At 36.1% G+C, this 21298-nt stretch overlaps 7 protein-coding genes across 8 annotated transcripts; 3 read left to right on the top strand and 4 right to left on the bottom strand.

Moving 5' to 3' along the window:
• Positions 1-936: 936 nt before the first annotated feature.
• LOC106436036 (serine/threonine/tyrosine-protein kinase HT1) lies at positions 937-3289 on the bottom strand. Its single transcript, XM_013877000.3, has 4 exons — positions 3051-3289; positions 2057-2959; positions 1513-1968; positions 937-1436 (listed from the first exon to the last, which is right to left on the bottom strand). The coding sequence occupies exons 2-4, from the start codon at positions 2810-2812 to the stop codon at positions 1140-1142; spliced, it is 1509 nt and encodes a 502-aa protein (XP_013732454.2). The 5' UTR covers positions 2813-2959; positions 3051-3289; the 3' UTR covers positions 937-1139.
• Positions 3290-5047: 1758 nt separating this feature from the next.
• On the bottom strand, positions 5048-6061 carry LOC106443252 (non-specific lipid-transfer protein 3). The gene is made up of 2 exons (XM_013884824.3): positions 5444-6061; positions 5048-5327 (listed from the first exon to the last, which is right to left on the bottom strand). Exons 1-2 carry the CDS (start codon positions 5776-5778, stop codon positions 5285-5287), a joined length of 378 nt encoding a protein of 125 aa, XP_013740278.1. The 5' UTR covers positions 5779-6061; the 3' UTR covers positions 5048-5284.
• Positions 6062-6283: 222 nt separating this feature from the next.
• LOC106443254 lies at positions 6284-10703 on the top strand. 2 transcript variants are annotated; one of them, XM_048772459.1, is made up of 4 exons: positions 6284-9005; positions 9100-10143; positions 10234-10389; positions 10483-10703. In XM_048772459.1, exons 1-3 carry the CDS (start codon positions 8940-8942, stop codon positions 10384-10386), a joined length of 1263 nt encoding a protein of 420 aa, XP_048628416.1. In that variant the 5' UTR covers positions 6284-8939; the 3' UTR covers positions 10387-10389; positions 10483-10703. The 2 variants fall into 2 exon arrangements, with proteins under 2 accessions (XP_048628416.1, XP_048628415.1); XM_048772458.1 differs by lacking the exon at positions 6284-9005 and having other exon boundaries at positions 9016-10143.
• Positions 10704-11231: 528 nt separating this feature from the next.
• BNAA03G09690D lies at positions 11232-12533 on the top strand. The gene is made up of 3 exons (XM_013884827.3): positions 11232-11600; positions 11778-11820; positions 12061-12533. The coding sequence occupies exons 1-3, from the start codon at positions 11325-11327 to the stop codon at positions 12183-12185; spliced, it is 444 nt and encodes a 147-aa protein (XP_013740281.1). The 5' UTR covers positions 11232-11324; the 3' UTR covers positions 12186-12533.
• A 1027-nt stretch (positions 12534-13560) lies between these two features.
• On the top strand, positions 13561-15311 carry LOC106443257. Its single transcript, XM_013884829.3, has 2 exons — positions 13561-14371; positions 14887-15311. Exons 1-2 carry the CDS (start codon positions 13926-13928, stop codon positions 15101-15103), a joined length of 663 nt encoding a protein of 220 aa, XP_013740283.2. The 5' UTR covers positions 13561-13925; the 3' UTR covers positions 15104-15311.
• Positions 15073-16926, bottom strand: LOC106443258 (DNA-directed RNA polymerase II subunit RPB7). The gene is given in 7 exon segments (XM_013884830.3): positions 15073-15840; positions 15946-16014; positions 16105-16170; positions 16283-16333; positions 16413-16578; positions 16755-16890; positions 16893-16926. Coding segments are annotated over 7 exon segments (588 nt in total). The 3' UTR covers positions 15073-15774.
• A 1132-nt stretch (positions 16927-18058) lies between these two features.
• On the bottom strand, positions 18059-19832 carry LOC106436047 (serine/threonine-protein phosphatase PP1 isozyme 2). Its single transcript, XM_013877009.3, has 4 exons — positions 19431-19832; positions 18679-19238; positions 18418-18600; positions 18059-18284 (listed from the first exon to the last, which is right to left on the bottom strand). The coding sequence occupies exons 1-3, from the start codon at positions 19624-19626 to the stop codon at positions 18427-18429; spliced, it is 930 nt and encodes a 309-aa protein (XP_013732463.2). The 5' UTR covers positions 19627-19832; the 3' UTR covers positions 18059-18284; positions 18418-18426.
• Positions 19833-21298: the final 1466 nt, after the last annotated feature.

Genomic DNA, 21298 nt, shown 5'->3' with positions numbered 1-21298 from the left:
ATAAACTACTCAAAAGTAAACCCTGTCATGTTCATAATTATATGAATATTTATCAAATGTGAATAACAGCCAACCGATCATAAATATACTAATTAGCTTAATTTGGTCATTTATTTGGTAAGATGTTTTTTTTTTTTTGAAACAATTTGGTAAGATGTTTAAAAATTAACCGGTGGAGTAAAGATTAAGATCCATTGATTTGTTTTAACATACATGCTTTTATAGATCTTGTATCTGGTGAGTTGCTGAATCAACACATCCCATTATGGGCCACTATAGTAGAGTATTTGTTTTCTTTACCTTTTGGGTAAATGGGGTAAATATTTGGCTACTTCCATCACTTCTTTGGATTCCCTTTCAATCAGTAAAAAAAAAGAAAGAAAAAAAGGGGTATTGGTGGCTGATTTTCAAGTAGATAGCAACAAGAGTTAAGTGCAGCAAGGTGTAACATTTGAACAAACATATAACATATTCTTTTTCTCAAGCAACACCTTAATTATTTAAAATAAAGTGTGTTGTTCAAATGTTACATCATTATCACCAACTAATGTGTGTTATTACTTCTTCTTTTTTGTCAACAATGTGTGTTATTACTAACAACTCTTAATTACATTATAGTAAAAACAGAGAAAAGAAATTACTGTATTTTATAATTAAATATTTTTAAAAAATGAATTACTGTCAAGAAGATATTGCAAAAAAAATATTATTTTATAGCATTTACCTTGATAAAAGAGAATAATTTTCTCTACAACCATCTTCATTTCAATTCTCTGTTTTCCTCTATAGAAAAAATTAGAATAGAAGCGAGATTTCGTTTCAATGTGTTTCTTTATTCCAAAGAAACGTTATGTTTTTATCTATTTATAGATGAATGTCATATTTATTTTCCTCTAGATAACTGTTATATTTTGTTGGGACTAGTAGACACGTTAGTGAAGCCCATAAACATCGAATCACAAAACCATTCCCCGGTTTGATTGTCATTACACAACAAATCTAGAGAAGAAGATGAAAGATTACAGATCACATCACAACCCACAAAAACAGGACAGGATCATACAACACATCACAAATACAAAACCTTTTGTTTTGCATTTTACATATAAATTTACAAAAAGACACTCTTACAACATCTCTCAAGCGAATTTAGGCTTAGGCAAAGCCGATCCACCAAGAACACTGCTGCTGCTGCCTCCTCCTTGGGCCGGTCCAAGTTTCTGAATCCAATGTTTCAGACCTTTCCTTGGATCCTTGCAAATCTTGTTTGAACTCAGATTCAAGCACCCTTCACGTTCCAGCGAATCCTCAAACTCTTCAAGCACTTTCACAATCTGCCAAAACTCAGGTCTCTTATCCGGCGCAACCGACCAACACTGCTCTATCAGAGCTTTCATTGCTGCTGGACAATCTCCCGGAACAGCCGGCCTAATGTTCTGAACCATAAAACAACACTGATAAGATCTCAAAAGGTTGAAACAACTGAACTATAATAGTCAGAACACACTTTACCTTGTGCACGACTGCAAAAGCAGCTTGAATAGGATTCATGTCCTCATAAGGGATTGCTCCAGCTACCATTTCCCATAAAACGAGTCCAAAGCTATACACATCAGCCTTTCTCCCGTGTGGTTTCCGTTTAATCATTTCAGGTGCCATCCACCTGTAAGTCCCTGGATCATCAGCCAACATATCACAGTACTCCTCCTCGCACGCTATGCCAAAGTCAGCGATCTTCAACTGGAAGTCTTCGTCGATCAATACATTTTCCGGCTTAAGATCTCGATGGATTACTCGTCGTGAGTGGATATATTCCATTCCTCTTGCGATATCTAGAGCAAACTCTATCAGTTTCTTCAAAGAAAGAGACCTATTCTCAGGCTTGTGTAGAAAAGATCTTAAAGATCCTTCAGGTAAATACTCAGTGAGGACGCAGTACACAGGCGGATCTTTGTAAGCTCCCACAAACTGTTTTAGCACACAGACAAGAGAAGAAAAGTTAGAACAAACCATAGACATCATTCCACCTATATTGGCCAAAAGAGAGTGGAATCACCTTGATAACATTTGGATGAGACAACCGAGACAAGAGGGTGACTTCCTTGGTGAACTGTTTCTCTAACCGTGCTCCCAAGCATCCATTCTCATCATCATCAGGGACAGTGATAAGTTTCACAGCAACAGCTTTATCTTCATACTTTCCATGGTACAGTCGGCTGTACAGCCCATGAGCGAACCTAAGCCCAAAGAAAAGCTTCGACATATCGATACGGTACTCCTCAGAAGCTTCAGCAGCACTGACTCTACGACCACTACCGTTATCAAAAAGCTTAGACCACCCTGTGTCCTTCTTGCTCTTGCTCACCCTCTCTTGAATCCTCAGAGTGCTAAGATCTCTGATGGGAACAGAAGGGGACCGCAAGTTGAACGATCTCCTCTTCTCAAAGGAGTCTTTATGAGATAACTTAACCTTCATTCCCTTTTCAGAGTCCATTCTCCTCGGATGCGGAGTAGAGAATCTCTTACGCTCAGACCTAGCTTCCTTAAAGACATCAGGAAGTGCCATCTGAGGGGAGGGAGAGACGGATCTCTGTTTATTAGTTACAGGGTTTGTCTGTACTTCTGTCTCAACAACAACACATACATTCGGTGAACTACTTGAAACCAACTTCTGCGGCCTTGTTTTGAGTTGAGAAACATTCTCTTGGTTGACCTTAAGAGGGAAAGAGGCTAGCTTTGAGGAGTTGAGACGGTAAGAAACAGTATGAGAAAACTTAGTCCTCCTAATCCAAGAAGAAGCCTCTTCATCCATAGTCGTATGCTTTTAAGCAATCTCCAACAAAACCTTTTCAAAACCCTATCTTTCTCTCTTCAACCATTAACCCACAAACTCTAAAACCAAAAGAGAGAAGCTTTTCTACAAACCCTTCTCCACGCATCCACCAAATCGCCGGAAATCCTGAATTAGACCCAATCAAATAAACAGAAGCTATTGCGGATATGATAATGGTGGGATCTATCAAACGAATCGGGGAAGCTAAAATGTTTACCTTTGAAACACGGAATCAGGGAGGGAGAAGGGAATCGGAATCGAGAAGATCCGGCGATTTGAAGGAATCGATGGGAGGAGCTTAAACCATGTATGACGGTTTGGATTCTGAGAAGACCTTTTTGACATCTCTTTTTTGGAATTTTTGAGAAAGTTACGTGTTAAACGACAGCGTTTTCGAACTCTCTTATCAGCATCTATGATTTTTATTGGTCGAATCTGTCAGCATCTATGATATGCTTTTAATATTCTCTGGTGGAGAAGCTTAAATTATTATTTTTGATGTTTCGGAACTTCAGATACTAAAATAAATTTTGAAGGCCTAGTTTTGGCCCAATATAAATCTTTCAAGGATTCGATCGACCACGAGAAGTTTTTACATGGACGGAAGCCTCTCTTCTCTTATCAGCCCTGATCAATACCGTTGTGACTGCTTTGCTCAGTTCAAAGACATGAAAGCGATGGATCCCATGGAGCTTCTTGAGGTCTTACCGACTTGTCATTTTGGTAAGTTATGCTCGAAGAAGTACCTTTCCGTCATTCACCACAGAGTCCTTGTTCGGGGACTTGGAGCAGCGGGAGATGGTTTTAGCTGGTAACCATCGAAGAAGTCAGTTCTATAAAGAGTTTTTGGGGTTGGCAAAAGCGGTCTGGCTGCTTCATCTCTTGAGGCCTTTTTCGCTCGATCCATCCCCGAGTCACTATGAAGCAAACTGTGGAGCCGAGTTCCACTCTCAGTACATGGAGAGTGTGGTGAGGTTCTTGGATGGTCTTGTTCCTGCGGGTTAGGTCGTAGGGTTTCCTGTTTGTCCAGGATTCAAGATAACAAAAAAAAATTAAACGAGAAAGACAATATCACCTCCTGTATTTGATCATAACTATATAGTTCTGTGCGTTTATAATTACGTTCCTTGCTATATTAGGACCAAACCCTACTTGGTTATACAAAATATAATTAAGTAAATTTGAGACTCATAGGCTTATATAAGCCATTCCTTAAGCCACCATAGATACATTGACGATGCAGTCCTGCAATAACACCTTTCCAAAGTCCTAAATATCTTCTCTTGCTATGGTAGATAAAGTACCGAAAGAGCCTCTGTTACTTAGGCACACGAGGGAGAAGGGGGGGGGGCGCCTTTTTTGGAGCTGATCAAGCCTTACTTTAGTTGTATCCAGTGGCACGGTACATAAATACAACATCATTCATTAGGACTTAAGAGTCGCAGGCTAGACCATCATAGGCGTTTTCTATATAATTTTTCCAATGTTGAGCCTTAGAGGAGTTGATGAATGAATGAAAGTTTCACGTTAGAAGTTGGAGAATTACTAAACTAATATATAAATGATTAGCACCAATGCATTTATTGTTAAATTCTTTTGAGTTATAAGCCTATAATAAGCACATATTTAACACAACACAATCTTTTTTCCTTTATGGCTCAACCACGATTAATCAAGGAGCAAGGTCTGAGCCTGAAGTGAACACTAGATGTTAGTCTTTCTCTATACAAGTTACATGTAAATAAATTAATGATACTGAGATGAATAAAACAACGGTAGTGGATATAAAGGAAATTACAATGATAAAAGAGAATAGAAGGAAGCGGAAACCAGAGGAAGAAGTGATCGTGATGATTACGGAAAAAGCTGGTCATAAATACATAGAAAGCAATAATCTTTTGTAGCATAGGTTATTGTTGTCATGGTAGTGGAAACAAATAATCGGCCCATGTTATTGATATGGTGGATATATTGTAACAAACAACATTAGTCGAGAGATATCTGAACTCGGCCAAGCTAGAGTGGTACGCTTTCATACTAATCCACTCCGTAGTATTAAATATGTTTTTTCCCGGGCCAACTGAATAAGCCAATATGATTTATAGAAAGGAGAATCTATCACTACAGTGAGAATACTCAAAAACTTTTCCAGATCAAGATAAAGAAGTAGCATTCCTAGTTGTACAAAGAAAAGATTTATAGTTGAAATTGTCGTTGATATAAAGAGAAGATGATTAATAAGGGCGTTGGAGAAATGATTAAAGGTACAATTACCATATCTTAAACATAATTACGATGCAATCTAGAGCAAAATATTACAAAGTAACATGACAAACTTTTTTTTTTGGTGACAAAAAAGAAACATGACAAACTTTTCAACAAGATAAAAACAAGACAATGTAGGGGCATGCTGACTGCTGAGGTCAGCGTACGTAGACCTTTTCATTATACTTATTGTACGTAGACCATATACTCTTCATCCTCATGATGGACGCTGCAACAATACAAAAGACCTATAGAATAAGTAGTTGGCTAATTTAAAAGAATTAAATCATGGTCTCTAGGATACCGAGTGACCTTGCATTTAATAAAGGACAATAAAAAGCTTACTTGTCGCAGTTAGTACTTATGGAGATGGGAAAGGGAAAGCTAACACGACACTTTCCAGGAAGGTCAGAGGCTCTAGTTTGGTTGAAACCAGGAATCTTCTTAGCAACGGCCTGTAGGCATTTGCATGTTTGTTGACGGTCCGGTGTGGTTTGAGCAATAGCATTCAAATCTCTGACTCCCCCACAACATGCAGCCGTCAAATCCATACGTCCCGATAGGTATGTGATACAAGGACTCATGCTTTGTACCACTGTGCCACATGAGATTGGTGCACCTACTGATGCAACTATGCACACCGTCACAAGGCATGTTAAGAACCTCAGTGTCGAAGCCATTGTCTTTTCTTTTCCTCTTCCTTTTTTTGTGTGATAAGAAAATAGGGAAACTTAGTTGCTTTTGTGTTTTTCTGTTGGATGTGAGAAAAGTGTGAGTTGATGATAGGTTTATATAGATAGGGATTTTAGATGGGAAACCAGAAGTAGTTGGATTTTCATTTACTCTATTCACTCCTTCTAGTTTTTTTCTACTAATAATTAATGGGAATGTTTTGTTTCTTTAAACAACAGTATCATTCACAGTAGTTAGCATGTCCATATATGTCAGCCTGTCCGAGACTACGTAAATACCTTACTATTTTGGAGAATTTATTTGTTTGCAACAATTGGGTTGTTCTGAGATATTATGCTTGGGCGATCTTAAAAGATTAATTAGTAATCATATCTTTTTATTTTAAACATATACTTAGTATTCGTACATAATAAAAATTATTTAATCTAGTTTCGCACATAATCAATAATTTATCAGCTAGTAGCAGGACCGGCCCTGAGGAATGCGTAGTGAAACATTTGCAACATGCCTCCAAATTTTTTTTAAAAAAAATTACATACATATAAGCCTCCAAAAATTTTTTTTAGGCTCCTAAATTTGTAAAAAAAAAATTCTTACATAAACACAGCCATAGACCTCTAAAATCTCAGAGCCGGTCCTAACCCGTCAGATTCTCCATTAATACAATTGGACCATCTTTTGGCTTTGCCATTAAAGAAAATATCTAATTATAGCTGTAGCTATTAATTGGTCGGTGACAAACGTATTCCAATTCATTGTGGATGGATCATAAACATGTCCAATATAATTGTGGTCCAAATGAGCTAAAGACCAAATTGGTGCATGGTCCAGCTGGGCATGACCAAATAGACAATAGCATGTCCAAACTCTTAAAAAGTTTAGAGTTTTGTTAATTTGCGATTTTCTTGAACTTGGAAAAATATAATTTTACGACGGTAAATGCGATTTTACGGTTTTGACGTGAGAACAATATCTTACAGTGTTATCATGAAATGAAATTTTATTGATTTGGTGAAATTTTCGGTTTAGCAGTTTTAAAGGAAGACATAATTTTACGATTTTGGCGTAAAAACATAATCTTACGGATTTGGCAGGTAAATCCGATTTTATGGTTTTAACAGAAAAATGCAATTTTAGTAGAAACCCAAAACTTTACAGATTTGGCGAAAATATGAGATTTGGTCAGAAAACGTAATTTTGTGGTTTTAATAGAAAACTAAGTTTTACGGATTTGGTGAGAAAAAGAGATTTTATGATTTGGTGGAAAATGCGATTTTATGATTTTGGGAAAAAAACAATTTTGCGAATTTGATGGGAAAATAAATTTTCTTGAATTTGGTGGAAAACATGATTTTACAGTTTTGGTGTGAAAACATAATTTTACGGATTTGGTAGAAAAATGAAATTTACGATTTTAGCTGGAAAACAAAAAAAAAAATCGGTTTTAGAGAAAACTAAATTTTACGGATTTAGTGAAAAAATAGATTTTGTGATTTTGACAGAAAACATGATTTTTGGTTAGGCAGAAAATGATATTTTGTAGATTTGACGGAAACATGGGATTTCAAGATTTGGAGGAAATTCAAATTTATGAAATAATTACATGAATTTAAAATTTTATATTGAAATGGACTGTCCATGCGGCATATTTTTTTATTGGGCATTAACAATATTGGACTACTATCCATTATGGACCGACTAATGTCTAAAATACAAATGGTCTGCATGGGGCAGCCTAATTGGACGTTGGACAGACAATTTGATAGCTCTAGTTATATCATGTATTTTTTGAACGAATATACATTTGTTCAAATCAAAAATAATACGAGGATTGTTCAGAAAAACAATCCAAATTATATATGGACAAAGATTTTAAAAACGTGTAAGCTTGACCGTAGTACATGTATTCAAGTTTGTCTCCGTATCAAAGAAAATTTAAAACCAAATACAATTTATTAGGAATTCGATTCATATAAGTTAAGAAATAATTTGAAAGAGTGCGAACATATTTACTTAATATATTTCATATCTGATTATTTAAAAAGGCCAAATTACTAATTTAATCAATAACTACGTAATTGTTTTTAAAAGTTTCAAAAGCGTGAAATTATCTAATAATTTTAAATTTTGACCTTATCTAGTTATATATCTTACATGACCTTTTGAATAAGAAAGAAATCTATATAGACAGAAAGCTTGACTGTAGTACATGTATTCAAGTTTGACTCCGTATCAAAGAAAAGTTTAAAACCAAATAAAGACCTATATAATTACAGCAACTCCTCAAGTATTGTCATCTCCGGTCTCGACTCTCTTCTCTTTCACTCGGCTATCGTCAGTTTTCTCACAAGTAAGTATCATGTAACATCCATCAACAGCGCTTCGTGATCTCGTCGTTTTCCTTTGTTCTAGTTCAAGTTTGCTTACATTACACTGCATCTCGTGGTCACTTCTCTCTTTGTATTTCCATGTGTTGACTGTGTTAATTATCTTTCAAAAAAAAAAAAAGACTGTGTTAATTAATCTCTTTTCTTGGTGGAAATCGCAGTTGCTAGAATCTTTAGTATATGTTTTATGAGAGATCAGTCTAGTGTGAATCTACCCACTAATTTTAAATTCTCCATTTGTTATTTATCTCATAGACTTAAAAGCTGCTTTGTCATTAGGCCACGACAGCTCTTGAGATCTGAGAACCAATGGGTTTTGACATTCAACGCATAGCGAAAATTGAATCAGTTCCCGGGGAGCATTTCTGTCCTGTTTGCCAACTTCTTATCAACCCCAATGAAGCTCTCCAGTCTATGTGCGGTCACTTATACTGTAAGCCATGTTTAGCTTACGTCGCAAGCACCACTATGGCGTGCCCTTACGATGGTTACTTAGTCACAGAAACTGATGCAATGGTTTGTTCTTCATCTTTAAAAATATTTTATTTGTCTTTTCTGTTTGCTTAGTTGGTTGTGTTTGCACACTAAATTTATATACCATCTTTTTACAGCCACTCGTGGAGTCAAATAAAGTGTTGGCTGATACTATTGGCAAAACCGTGGTCTACTGTTTATACCAAAACAGTGGATGCACATGGCTTGGCTCTCTGTCTGCTAGCTCATTACATGACTTGAGATGTGCATTCGGCAACTCTCTTGTTATGTGTACCAGGTGTGGAGTTAAAACTTCGCACCTTCAGTGGCAGGAGCATGTTGAAGTTTGTCCTGTGAGATTTTTAATCTATATTTATGTCAAAAATACAGTATAGATGTGTTTGTTCTTTGGTTCTTACATGTATATATTGTAATAAATGCTATCAGGAAATGCAAGTTCAGATGCATGCTTACAATGAGGCTAATGTTGTTATGGGCGCCACCTCTCATGAGAGTGCACAGGATCATGGTGTAGCTGCTGCAACGCTGACTCAAGATCAATGGTACCAACAACCATATCAGCAGTATTACCAAAACGGTGATGATGGATACTCCATGCATCAACAACGGCTGCACCTTCCAAGTTTAGATCCCCAGCATCAAGTACTTTATGTACAGCAAGAAATTCATTATGGGGCTCAAACTCACTCTCCTATGCCAGCTCAACCACAGCTCCAATCTCAGAGCTACCCGTCAGTGCCATCTCACCCGCAACATCCATCACTGACATTTCCAGCTTCTCAAGGTCTCATAAACGTGCAAGCTCAATCACATTTCCAACAAGTGCCGGATGTTCACCCACCTCAGCCTCTGCCTACTATGCACAAAGAACAGTCTTCGTTACCAAGTCAATTAACAAGAGCTCAATATTGGAGGCAAATGGTGCGTAAGTATGGAAGAGCCCCAGCCCCTGAAAGCTCATCAGGTTTATATTCTTCACAGCAACCTTTGCCAAAACCTTCATTGCCCCAACAGCATACGACGGCACCAACAACTGATGTAGTTCACAATCAGATGCATCAGGGAGGCCATTTTCATAACCAACATCTAGCAGTGAACTCTCATTTGTGCCCCATTGGCCAACATGCCATATTAGAGCAAGATGGACGTAGACATTTGAATACTATTTTCCAGGAGTACCTCAACACTGTTCACCTACGCAGTGAAGATGTTGAAAGATCCGGAGATTATTTTTCAGGATTATCGGATAGAGACTTTGACCAGATATCACCAATTAGAGCTAGGGAAGAGCATGAGGCATATTTCGAGTTTAGACCTGCTTCAAGATTCTCTCAACCTTCCATTGACTTGGGAGACAGACAGTTCAGAGGTGGACCAAGCATTCTTAATGGTCTTCGGCTTCCAGATATTGTTGACTTTAGGAGTAAATATACTTCGCAAGGATTTTCTGGTGATGGTGGATCATTTCCAGTTAAGATCTTACTGTCTCTCTCAGCAGTTTATTTATATTTTAAGCTTGCTTTTAACGTGTCTTTTTTTATTTATTTCTTTGCTCTATAGGGACATGTGGGATCATCTTCTCTAAATTCCGAAAGAAACGCGACAGGAACCGTTGAAGGTTTAGACTTGCACTCTCAGACCAGGGGCAGGGAGCACCAACATAAGTCAATGGATAGGGACGTCGTGATCAAGCAGGAAGCAAGGGAAACTTAAAATGTAAGTTCATTCAAGTTATTCTGCATCAGACTTCAACTTACATTTGTATCATTTATCTCTAAATTGACAAAAAAAATGTTTATTATCTTGTAGAGCTTCTGAGAATTCTTCTCCATTTGGTAATCAGAGCTTTAGGATATAAAGAGAAGAAGCATTCCATTATACATTGGTGAACTTTCTCCAGCATCTCATTATCCTATCAGATTTCTTGCAGTATCCTATAAGCTTTTACTTCTTGTATTTTCCATAACATGTAATTTGGAAACCTTTGTTTACCTTTATTGTTATCGAATAAAAATGGATTCAATTTCGTATTTCTACCTGCATTACATATTATTTTGACCTAGTTAATGTTTTTGGTATGCTTTGGTCGTAAACAATTACAGTCAACTTACGTAAGAAAAAGTAAAGATCGCTGAAGGAGATTTATTTATTTTCTTGTTTAAGAGTTATAAAACAAGTAGGTTAGGGACTGCGATACTTAATTAGGTTGCCACAAAGCAGTTTGAACCGGACTAGGTTAAATTGGTTAAATTTGGTGTATGAAACCTATGATCATATATCTTTCTTCTTTATTTTATTTTTTTGGTCAAAGGTATGTATATGATCATCTCCTACTTATTAATATTTACTTGCATTCGAAGACACATTTTTTTTTGGGGTCAAATCATCCTAAGACAAACTTTGAATGTCATTTCTAACACACATTGACCGACACAGCCCCAGAGAAAACAACACTATTGATTAGGGACTGAAAAATATAGGCAGAAAATGTCGAAATGCATAAGTAACGTGGTCAAACTGTAATTTATCAAATATTAATGGTTCAGTATGTGAATAAACCAAAAACCTGTGGTTCGTTCTCTTCTCCAAAACCTCAATCGCCGGATCGACCAGAAGCCAATAGAGACGGCGTAACGAGCGAGCGAGATACAATGGCGGCGAGCCTTATGAACAGAGCCGTTTCTAGAACCGAAACCCTCGGTGCTTTCAGACTCTCGCTCAACCTCCTGAGAAACTTCTCATCGGCGGCGGCGGCGGCGGCCACTGAAAACCCTAGCTCCGATCCGATTAAAGCTAAACGAAGGAAGAGTAAGAAGAACTTAATCGAAGTCGCTCAGTTCTTACCCAATTGGGGAATCGGATACCATATGGCGAAAGCTCACTGGACCGGAGTCTCTTACGAGATTACTAAGATCAACCTCTACAAGGTTTCGCCTTTTCGCTCTCTTACGCCTCCCCCGTGAATTTTATGTTGTGGGTTCTCATCGTTTTCCTCATTGCATTCATTTCATGATTGAAAGGTTTAACATTTGGGCGCTTTGAAAAATGTTTCCTTCACCACATCATTAGGTTCTTTGTTTGATTGATTGTGGATTCAAATGCAGGATGGTAGACATGGAAAAGCGTGGGGGATTGTTCACAAAGATGGTGAGTTTTTGTTTTCATCACTCTCTTCTATGTTCCTTCCTTCATCTGCCCTCGTTGAAGATGATGATAGGGAGAAAAGACTTAATATTAGTATAACGGTTCTTTTCATGTATAAGAGTATCCACTAATGAAACTAGATAGTCAAAGCTGCATTGGTGTGTTGTGAGATGCACTTGTATTTAGTCCACACACTAAAGTTATTGCAGCTTCAGTGTGACTAACATATTTCTCAAAATGCAGGCTTGCGAGCTGCGGAAGCTCCAAAGAAGATAAGCGGAGTTCACAAACGCTGCTGGAAGTATATCCCTAACCTGTCAAAGACCACACCTGCTACTGCAACCGCCGCCCAAGTACAAGCTGCCTGATCTGTTTACTTCCATTGTTTGGGGGTACTTCTTAGATATATATATCTGTTTTTTCAAGCATGAAGAAGGAATTATCCATAATCTTCGGATGATAGTTGGTTTTTAGGTTCATCTTATTATGACGTTGACGCTTCTTGAGATGGATTTTGATGTGCCTGCAACATTGAGCCTAGAGTTTAGCTACTACATTTATTTTGTACGAGATTTCTGCTTTTTTAATAAACCTCAGTTACCAATTGCAGGGTTTGGTTTGTAATCGACAACACTTTTGTTTTGTTTTTGAGAACCGACCAGATCAAATAACTATTGTTCTGTACTTTCTTAAAGTGTCTGAAATTTTGTTCTATATACTTTTGGTTCCATATAGTATTTGATCCAAAAATCCAATCCAGTCTTCTCTGCATCCCTGTATTAGTCATATATTATGATCCAGCAAAATTCAATCTTCTCTGCATCCCTCTGTAAAAACGAAGATCTGTATTAGTCTTGCCACAGTCATCCTAGCCAACTCCAGTGCTCGCTCTCACCATGTGCTCAGGTTTCCTTTCGATGATATCAGAGGTTCATTTGCGTCAATCAATGCTTGTTCGTTACGCTTGACAACTTTCGTTGTAAGAGTGACTCGTTCCCTGAATTCCAATATCTTCATATGATACAGAGAGTTATTGGTGTCATTTGATAAATCTGAGTATTATATAAACTAGAATTAACAAGATTCTAAATAAAAATTGATTTACAACATTTTAATTTATAACTAGTTTTATACGAACATTTATGATCTACTAAAACCCTCCATGTGATTGAAAAATAGGACTCTATAATTGATAGTATTAGACTAAACTATAAAAAAGGAGAATTCACAGTTTATATAGTTACAAAATAAACATATGTAATTCCTACCCAAAAAAAAAAATAAACATATGTAATTCCAAATCTAAATATTGTAACAATAAAATCAAGAAAATTGACATTTTTATTCCCAAGTGTAGTTCTGTAAACCAGGATAAATCTTTCAAAATGTGGTGTCCTTTTATTTTCGTTCGAACAATTTTTTTTGATAAACAGTTTCGTTCGAACAATTATTAAAGAAACAGCGAGTTTCCTCTTAGCCAACATAGTTACATCCTGACAGTCACTGGTACCGACAGTGACTACTGTGATTAGTTTCATCAATGCCCTTCATCTTTTATATAATTTATAATTTGACCTCCTCTGTACCACTCACCTAAATACAAAATTACTTCTTTGGCTCCCTCAAGTTTTCGTTGATTCCACATTGAATTTCCTCAATACGTGAATTATAGTTTGCAAAAACTCTTTAATTAGTACGAAAAAGAAGAAAATCAACCTTACTTTGAAAGTAAAAAAGAAAAAAATAATTCACTTATTGAGGAAATTCAGTGTGGAATCATGAATTATTAATCCGTACCACGGGATCTAACAATGGTTAAAAAGCACTCTGTCTGAAATAAATATCTTCCCAAACTAGAGGGAGACAAAGAAGTAATTTTGTTTTTAAGAGAAAAAAATAAAACAATTAAAAGAACAGAACATAACAGAAGCTGCTCTTTTGTCCTAAGCTTCTTCCTTTTCACTTTCTCCAACATTTCTTCCCTCTGCAAGTACATAAACCAAAATAAACAAAATTAGCTTTTCTGTAATAATTGTTTTCTATTTTCTTTTGTTTTGTGTCCTTTCCTCGTAAAACCCATGACCCTTTTGCTTTAATCTTCAAGAAACATGCCTTCTTTTGCTTTTGGATCTCCACATCACCATCTGTCGACTCTTAGAGACTCGCCGTACTCAGTCGAAATTAGCATTGACGGCGACTCCTCCGACTTGGATTCCTTGTCTGAAGTCGATTTAGAGAGCGGTGGTGTGACGTCTCCTGTGAAGAAGCTACATTCTGGTGGCGGTAAGAAGAGAAGGGCGAGGAGGAGAAAGAAAAAGAAGAAGAGGACAGAAGGTATAGATTGCAGGATCTGTCATCTGCCTTTAAAGACTAACAAAGAAGATGAAGAAGAAGAAAATTCTGATGAACAAGAAGAAGATGATGAAGCAAGAGAAGATGATGTTGAAGAAGAGTATTATGGTTTGCCTTTGCAATTGGGTTGCTCTTGTAAAGGTGATTTGGGTGTAGCTCACAGTAAGTGTGCTGAAACTTGGTTCAAGATCAAAGGAAACATGTAAGTATCCTCAATTATTCTCAAAGACTTCATTTATTTTGTCCTCTTTTATTTCTAGAAAATTCTACATATTCTTATGAATCTGTGGGAAAAATAGTGAAGTGTGAAACTTAATGAGGAAACAAAATATATGTTTTATGTACTTTCATTAATTTTCTTGTCTGATTTATAGAGATCTATATGATTGTTATCTACTGAAGCTGGAATCTACAACAATTATTCAGTTTTTATTACCATGTGTTGTCAATTTGTGTCTCATCTTCTTATTTTCCTGATTGTTTGTTGTCTCAATTAAAGCATGCTTCTGTGATTTGCTTTTCATTGATAATCTTGCAGTCCCTTTTGCTTAGTTTGATTCTCTTACTAATCACCATTATACCAATAGTTCTGTCTAGCGTCTTTGCATTGTCTTAAGCAGTAGTAACCGGTTAGAGATAGATCTTCTTCTTGTGTGTTTGGAAGTTGAAGTGAGTCTCTAAAGACTATACTGATATTGTTTCTATGAATCTGAGCAGGACATGTGAGATATGCGGCGCAATGGCTATAAACGTTGCTGGCGAACAGTCAAACCAAGAGAGCAATGCCTCTGCCCATTCACAAACAACTGCAGGACAAACTCAGACAGAGACAAGGGGAAGCTGGCACGGTCGCCGTGTTATGAACTTCTTACTGGCCGTTATGATCTTTGCGTTCATTGTTTCTTGGCTTTTTCATTTCAAAGTCTTGAAGTGAAACAAATTCCATCTCAGTCTCTTTCTCCCGCAAGCACACGCTCACTCTTCTTCTCTTGTTCTTGAGCTGTTTGCTTTCGCTAAATCAATCCCTCCTGTCGCTTGATTGTTCACACGTTTTGTAGCTGTATAAACTTGGTAGTAGGTTTTTAGATTGTTGTGACTTGTGAGCCTTACATCTTGTATAATATTTATCTCTGTTCCGGCTCTTTTGGTTCCAGTTACAAACATCTTTGGCTTTGAAAGACTGGTAATATAATAGATAGCTGTCTTACGAGGAATCACATTTGACTCTGAGTAACCCTATGGTATCAACGTTTGACGGTATAGTATGCTGCACAAGAAATTCTTAATCAAACCACCGGACCAAGTAGGTTTCCATAAAATCATTTGAATTTTGAAACATCTCAAAATTAGAACTCACAAATTTTAGCATGAGCGAAGCTCAAATGCTTGAAGAAAACAAATTACCATTCGCTCACGATAAAAACGTTTCAATCATTTAGTTTCTTTATATTATTGTTTTGCCTTGTCCATTACTCTGAATCAACAACCAACAAATATATCATCTGTTCTAATAGTTATTCCGGATACATCAACGCTTACAATACAACATTTATCACAAGTCATCCTCTGTATAAAAGTAACATCGAAGTCTGACTGAGACTTTTCTTATGCAACGGCTCCAGGATCGGTTATGAGCCCCAAAAATCTTTCTTTGATGCTACCCACACAGGACTGCAAAACAAATGTGCAAAAATTTGAATAAGATTTAAACCCACAAAAAAAAAAAACTAGTTATTTAAGTTGCACTGTGAATATAGTTATGGATATGGTGCGCACGATCTCTGTGGCATCGATACTAAAGCCAAAGACCTTTAGTCTCACTTCACAGTCTTCCTGGATCCTAACCTGCAGGAAGACATTGATATATATAAGGTTTCTTGAACATAGATGGAATTTATACCGGGTGAAAACAAGAAACAGAGAAAAGAAACACACTGATCCATCTGATTTTGTGTAAGTAGGCATGTCACCAGCCTGATACTCCATATCATCTGGTATGCACTGTGTTGATTGAAAAGAGGAGAAGACGAGTGAATATTTATATATAGGAGAAAAGCACATAGAAACCAAAACGAAAAGAGGCAGCAGCTCTAAACCATGATGTTTAGCTTACATGATTGGACACAAAAATCTTAAGAGAGAGAGCTTCAGCGAAGAATCCGTGCTGTAACAACATTTGTTAGGAAACTTGCATAACTTGTGATTGCCACTAAAGACAATATACAGAGAAACTGTATATATACCTGAACGACCCGTGTGACAACAGCTTCCAGAACCTCGCCTTCGAAAGGTCTGAAAACAACGCATCGGTACTTAACGGGGAAGGTGACGAAAGGAGTCCCGTCTCGGATCAATCCTTTTCCTATGCTTTCTATTCCAGTTACCGCTAATACAAACCCATGTCGGCCACTGTCAAATCAATAGGAGGACATTGTAATTGAATGAATATGCATATCTTTAAAAATTCAAAGGCCTCAAAGGAACTTTAAAGTAGTTTAAACAAAATCTTTACTGGAATTGAACAAGAGAGAGGCTCGGGTTTCGAGAAAACGAAGCCGAGCCCTAGAAAAGTGTTCGAAGGAAACCTGATAGTGCCCTCGACATCTTTTATGAGCTTAGAGACGAGGTTTTCACGAAGGTTTTGACCAAAGAATCGTGGATGTAATTGCATGTTGCGCTCCAAAACTATGTGGAAGAACATCTCTGGTCGCTTTTTTTTCGCTCTCCTCTCACTTCTGTCTCTGAGGCTACGTTCATGTCATATTTATAGATAGACCCAACGCACCTACCTACCAGAAGGTTGATTTTCCTCAATCGTCGGATTAACGGCCCAGATTAAAAACAAATTAAAATGTTTTTTTTTTACTTTTCCATATTTTGCGTAATAAACTTTTTATTTTGTTTTTTAAAAAACAGCATGTTCCTCCCTTGCAAAATTTCAAACTAATAAAAATTTATGTTACTGTAATTAATAGCAAGAATAATTAAAAAATGTAGGTTTTTAAATTGGACTAGATCATCAGTGCGATCATGTGGATGTTTTTAATCTATTAAACAAATTGTATACGGTTTAGTATTATAATTTTAAGTATTTTTGCATAACCTTTTTATTATTAATGTTTATATGGTTTAATTAACATTAATATTTTTGATTGTGTTGTGTATTGTTTACTGAAAAATACTCTCAAATAACATTAGTTTTTTTTATCACAAAATAAGTATTAAGGGTTAAAATGACTAAAATATATTCCATTAAATAGGTAAACAACAACTATACTCATGCTCTATAGATTTATAAAATAAATAAACATTTAAACAAATATTTTTAATAAAATTAGAATTTTTTTAGATAATTTCTAAAAAATAATTTTAAATTTTTTTATTTTGATTTTTTCAGAGGTTTTTTTTAGAAAACCATTTTTCTTTAAAAATAAAGTTTAGAAAAATCTTCTTCAATATGTATGATATATTTCTGAATTTGACTTTAGAAAGATACTTTTAAATATATATGATATATTTCCGAATTTGAGGTTATAAAGATTTTTTGTAATAAGTATAATATCTTCATAAAATTTAGAAAAACTTTCATAAATATGTATTTAGAAAGATTTTCATGGATATACATACATTGATGAATATTTTACTGAATTCGAATTATATGTATATTTAATAAATTATCCTTAAACATGTATAACTTCTTATCAAAGTTTTCGGAAAAACTTTATGAATTTGATATCTAAAGTAGTTCTGCTAAATCTCTTCAATATTTAAGAAATTTGCAGCTACAACCCACAACTAAGCAAAGAGTCTGTTTCTCAGTTAGGCAGCATTCATGGAACCGATTATTCCTTTTAATTGAATGAGTGTGAGAGCAAGAGTATAGACTGTATAGTATATACCCCACTGAGGAGTTGGTAAATGAAGAATAAAAATTTGCAAGACATTATTTTGTCACTGTCTAATAATGAGTCAGAGAAGAACATAAAAGGTTTAAGAAGAGAAATGGTAAGAGTTCAAATAAGATGATGATAATTTAACATATAAACTGTTTTTTTTTTTTTTGCCTCTGGACAAAGTCTCAGGGAGCTTCAAATGTCTCTCCCGCCAGGTTCTAACTGCAAAATACAAAAATCAAAGAATTCTTCAGTCAGTGATTGAATCTGAGAATCCGAGCTCAGAGCTCACAAAATCATAAAGTTCAAAACTTTAACAAAGAAACCAAAAGGGAAACAGAGCTTGAACTAATACCTCTTTTGATCATAAGAACCGGGGCCTCCTATCCGCAGGCTTAAGAATTTGGAAAGAGCACATTAAACTCTCATCAACACTCATCATCGCACCAGCATTGTCAAATTCACCACAGTAGTTTGGAGCCGAGAATATAGTAACAAGTTGTCTATCGGCAAAGAACTCATACCCATCCTCTACAACCTAAAAAACGTTTTCATTAGAACCATCCACAAGACAAAACATGAAATATAGTAGTAGTAGTAGTAGACCAAGACCAACCTGGTGGGCACGACAGATGAGATCCATATCGTTCTTGATCAGAAACTCAGCAACTTTGTCAGGCCCAAACGTGTAAGAAACTCCACGGTCGTTCATCCCCCAACCTTTGACATCTTTGCTCGGATCAGACCAAAGCAGATCACATAGCAAACCGGTGTCCGGAACATCGGTAGGTCGCTTGATGGTCTTAATCTGCTCCACGTTGGTCAAATCGGGAGAAAGGCCACCGTGCATACATAGTATCTTATCGTCTATTACAGCGGCCACAGGGAGGCAGTTGAAAGAATCTGTAAACACTTTCCAGAGTCTCACGCTGAACCTGCGTTTACATTCATCGTAGAATCCGTAGATTCTGTTGATGGAAGCGCACTCGTGGTTTCCTCTTAGGAGAAAGAAGTTCTCAGGGTATTTGATTTTGTAGGCGAGGAGGAGACAGATCGTCTCCAAGCTCTGCTTCCCACGGTCCACGTAGTCTCCTAGGAACAGATAGTTAGCTGTAGGAGGGAAGCCTCCGTACTCAAACAGCCTCAATAGATCTGAGTACTGTCCATGAATATCACCTGAAAGAAACCGAACAAAAAAACATTACCAAATCTGTCTGAAATTGAGACCAAACACAAAAACACCTGTCTGAACCAATTCATGTTTCACAAAACTAATCAAGACAGAAAAAAAATACAATTTTTTGGGAGCTGATCTAAGATCCCACAACGAAGCAAACACAGAAGACAAAAAAAAAAGTGATTGATTACCGCAGATCTTGATGGGAGCTTCGAGCTCAAGGAGGTTAGGCTGCTGAAGGAAAATCTCTCTGGAGACGAGACAAAGCTGACGGATCTCAGACTCGTTGAGCATGACCTGTTTGGTTCCAGGCTTGGGGTTTCTGTAATCCAACAGACGACGAATGATGTCGTCGAGAACGGCAGGGTCCATGCTTCCCTGCGCCATTCAAAAGACCACCCACACGATCCAAAACAACACCTAATCGAGTTCTGTCTACACAAAAGTTTCAACCTTTCGGACAATAATCGATCGACCAGATGATCTTGTCTCGATCTTGGGACCAAAAAGTTTGCGCCTTTGTTTCCTCCAAGTTTACTTTTTTTTTTCTTATTTCCAACGAATATCTGTGTGATGGGTGAGTTTATCGAAGGTTAGTGGTTTTCACTTCCTTTCCCTTTGGTTATTTATTTATTTTATTTTTTTACTTTTATTTCAAATTTAAAATAATAATACATTGATAATGGCTTATGTAACTCTCTCTGCATAATGTTATAATCACCTCTCTGTTCGTGTTCTTCCATTTTTGTATGGATTTGCTGGTCCCCACTATTAGCACACCACTTATGATTTTCTTTTAGTGGAAATATTATTTTCACTGTAAAGAATTACCTTTTTCATGTTACTTTGCTTTGGTTGAATTCTTTTGCATTTCTTCATCATTTTCTTATAATATATTTGATAAAATGAGTTTATTGTGTTGCTTTTTTTCCCTAAAATTTAATCATCATCTATGTTATTAACTAAAACAAATTAAATTTTGAAGAAATATTGTTACTATTCATGTTAAATTTAATTTAATTTATTATTACTTTAAGATATAAAAGTTGATAAATATAAGAATCTAACGCTAGACATATGTTAAACTTTAGTCTATTTGGTTTCTATTCAAATTTATGTGTTTTCCGCTTTTTGTAAAGAGTTAAAACTCTACTCCAAAATATATCATGTAGATGTTTAATCCATAAGAGGATTATAAGAAATAAATAAATTAATGAAATGTGCATACAGGTAAACCAAACTCCACTACTTTTTCTTGTTATCTTTACTGTTTTGAAGTCATCTTGTTGATCCTTCAACAGTTACACCTTTTTTTTTGAGCAACCAGTTACGCCTATAAAACTTTGGATGGCACTATATGTTGTATATGAAGTGTTATACAAAGATATCATCATCGTTCTAAAATGTGCAAAACATTCTTAGATAATTATCACACATATAAACAATGATCTATAGACCTTTAATAGCTGGAATACTACTTATGAAAAACAAATAGAAATATACTAACAAGCGTTTGTTCCTTAAGGCACCTTAAGGCATTGTCAAAAGTCTGTCTTTTGGTGATGTCATAAACAAGAAATGCACCTACTGCGCCTCTGTAATAGGCACTTGTGATGCCCTGTACCGCTCTTGCCCTGCAGTGTCCCATATCTGAGCCTTTACAATCTTTTCTTCAACCTGAATAACCGTAAGATTGTATGACCCTCTTACATGCTTCAACAATTAACAAGCTAGAAACCTGGAGTATATGTATGTAACTATGTAGTAGGTATCATAACTCATTTTCATGAAATTAATATTTGATAAGTTGAGGGATAAAGGGTAGACTTTGATGATTATTAGTAAGAAAACATTATTGGGGACAAGTTGTGGGAAATTTTAATTGTATATTGGCTCTTTCCACCATTCATTCATAGTCATAGACACAATAAATTAAGCAAAAGCTAATTTCATGGCCAACACATCTAAGATTCTCACTTGATATAAAACTCTTCCAGATAAATTTTAAACTACTCAAATCTTAAGAAACCTCAGAACTTGCATTAGTTAAATCTTATAT

The sequence above is a fragment of the Brassica napus genome, chromosome A3 (assembly GCF_020379485.1).
Source record: "Brassica napus cultivar Da-Ae chromosome A3, Da-Ae, whole genome shotgun sequence".
In the NCBI taxonomy this organism is placed as follows: domain Eukaryota; kingdom Viridiplantae; phylum Streptophyta; class Magnoliopsida; order Brassicales; family Brassicaceae; genus Brassica; species Brassica napus.
Note: the sequence above shows the minus strand (reverse complement) of the source record. Positions and strands in the feature narration are given on the sequence as shown.

Coding starts and splice junctions, on each gene's coding strand:
- LOC106436036 (XM_013877000.3), bottom strand. CDS start 2,812: ATGGATGAAGAGGCTTCTTCTTGGATTAGGAGGACTAAGTTTTCTCAT. Junction 1,969..2,056: donor CTCATCCAAATGTTATCAAG/GTGATTCCACTC, acceptor GTGCTAAAACAG/TTTGTGGGAGCTTACAAAGA. Junction 1,437..1,512: donor CTTTTGCAGTCGTGCACAAG/GTAAAGTGTGTT, acceptor TTTATGGTTCAG/AACATTAGGCCGGCTGTTCC.
- LOC106443252 (XM_013884824.3), bottom strand. CDS start 5,778: ATGGCTTCGACACTGAGGTTCTTAACATGCCTTGTGACGGTGTGCATA. Junction 5,328..5,443: donor ATAAGTACTAACTGCGACAA/GTAAGCTTTTTA, acceptor GTATTGTTGCAG/CGTCCATCATGAGGATGAAG.
- LOC106443254 (XM_048772458.1), top strand. CDS start 9,028: ATGTCAAAAATACAGTATAGATGTGTTTGTTCTTTGGTTCTTACATGT. Junction 10,144..10,233: donor GTGATGGTGGATCATTTCCA/GTTAAGATCTTA, acceptor TTTGCTCTATAG/GGACATGTGGGATCATCTTC.
- BNAA03G09690D (XM_013884827.3), top strand. CDS start 11,325: ATGGCGGCGAGCCTTATGAACAGAGCCGTTTCTAGAACCGAAACCCTC. Junction 11,601..11,777: donor CTAAGATCAACCTCTACAAG/GTTTCGCCTTTT, acceptor ATTCAAATGCAG/GATGGTAGACATGGAAAAGC. Junction 11,821..12,060: donor GGGGATTGTTCACAAAGATG/GTGAGTTTTTGT, acceptor CTCAAAATGCAG/GCTTGCGAGCTGCGGAAGCT.
- LOC106443257 (XM_013884829.3), top strand. CDS start 13,926: ATGCCTTCTTTTGCTTTTGGATCTCCACATCACCATCTGTCGACTCTT. Junction 14,372..14,886: donor TTCAAGATCAAAGGAAACAT/GTAAGTATCCTC, acceptor GAATCTGAGCAG/GACATGTGAGATATGCGGCG.
- LOC106436047 (XM_013877009.3), bottom strand. CDS start 19,626: ATGGCGCAGGGAAGCATGGACCCTGCCGTTCTCGACGACATCATTCGT. Junction 19,239..19,430: donor AGCTCCCATCAAGATCTGCG/GTAATCAATCAC, acceptor GGTTTCTTTCAG/GTGATATTCATGGACAGTAC. Junction 18,601..18,678: donor TCATCTGTCGTGCCCACCAG/GTTGGTCTTGGT, acceptor AACGTTTTTTAG/GTTGTAGAGGATGGGTATGA.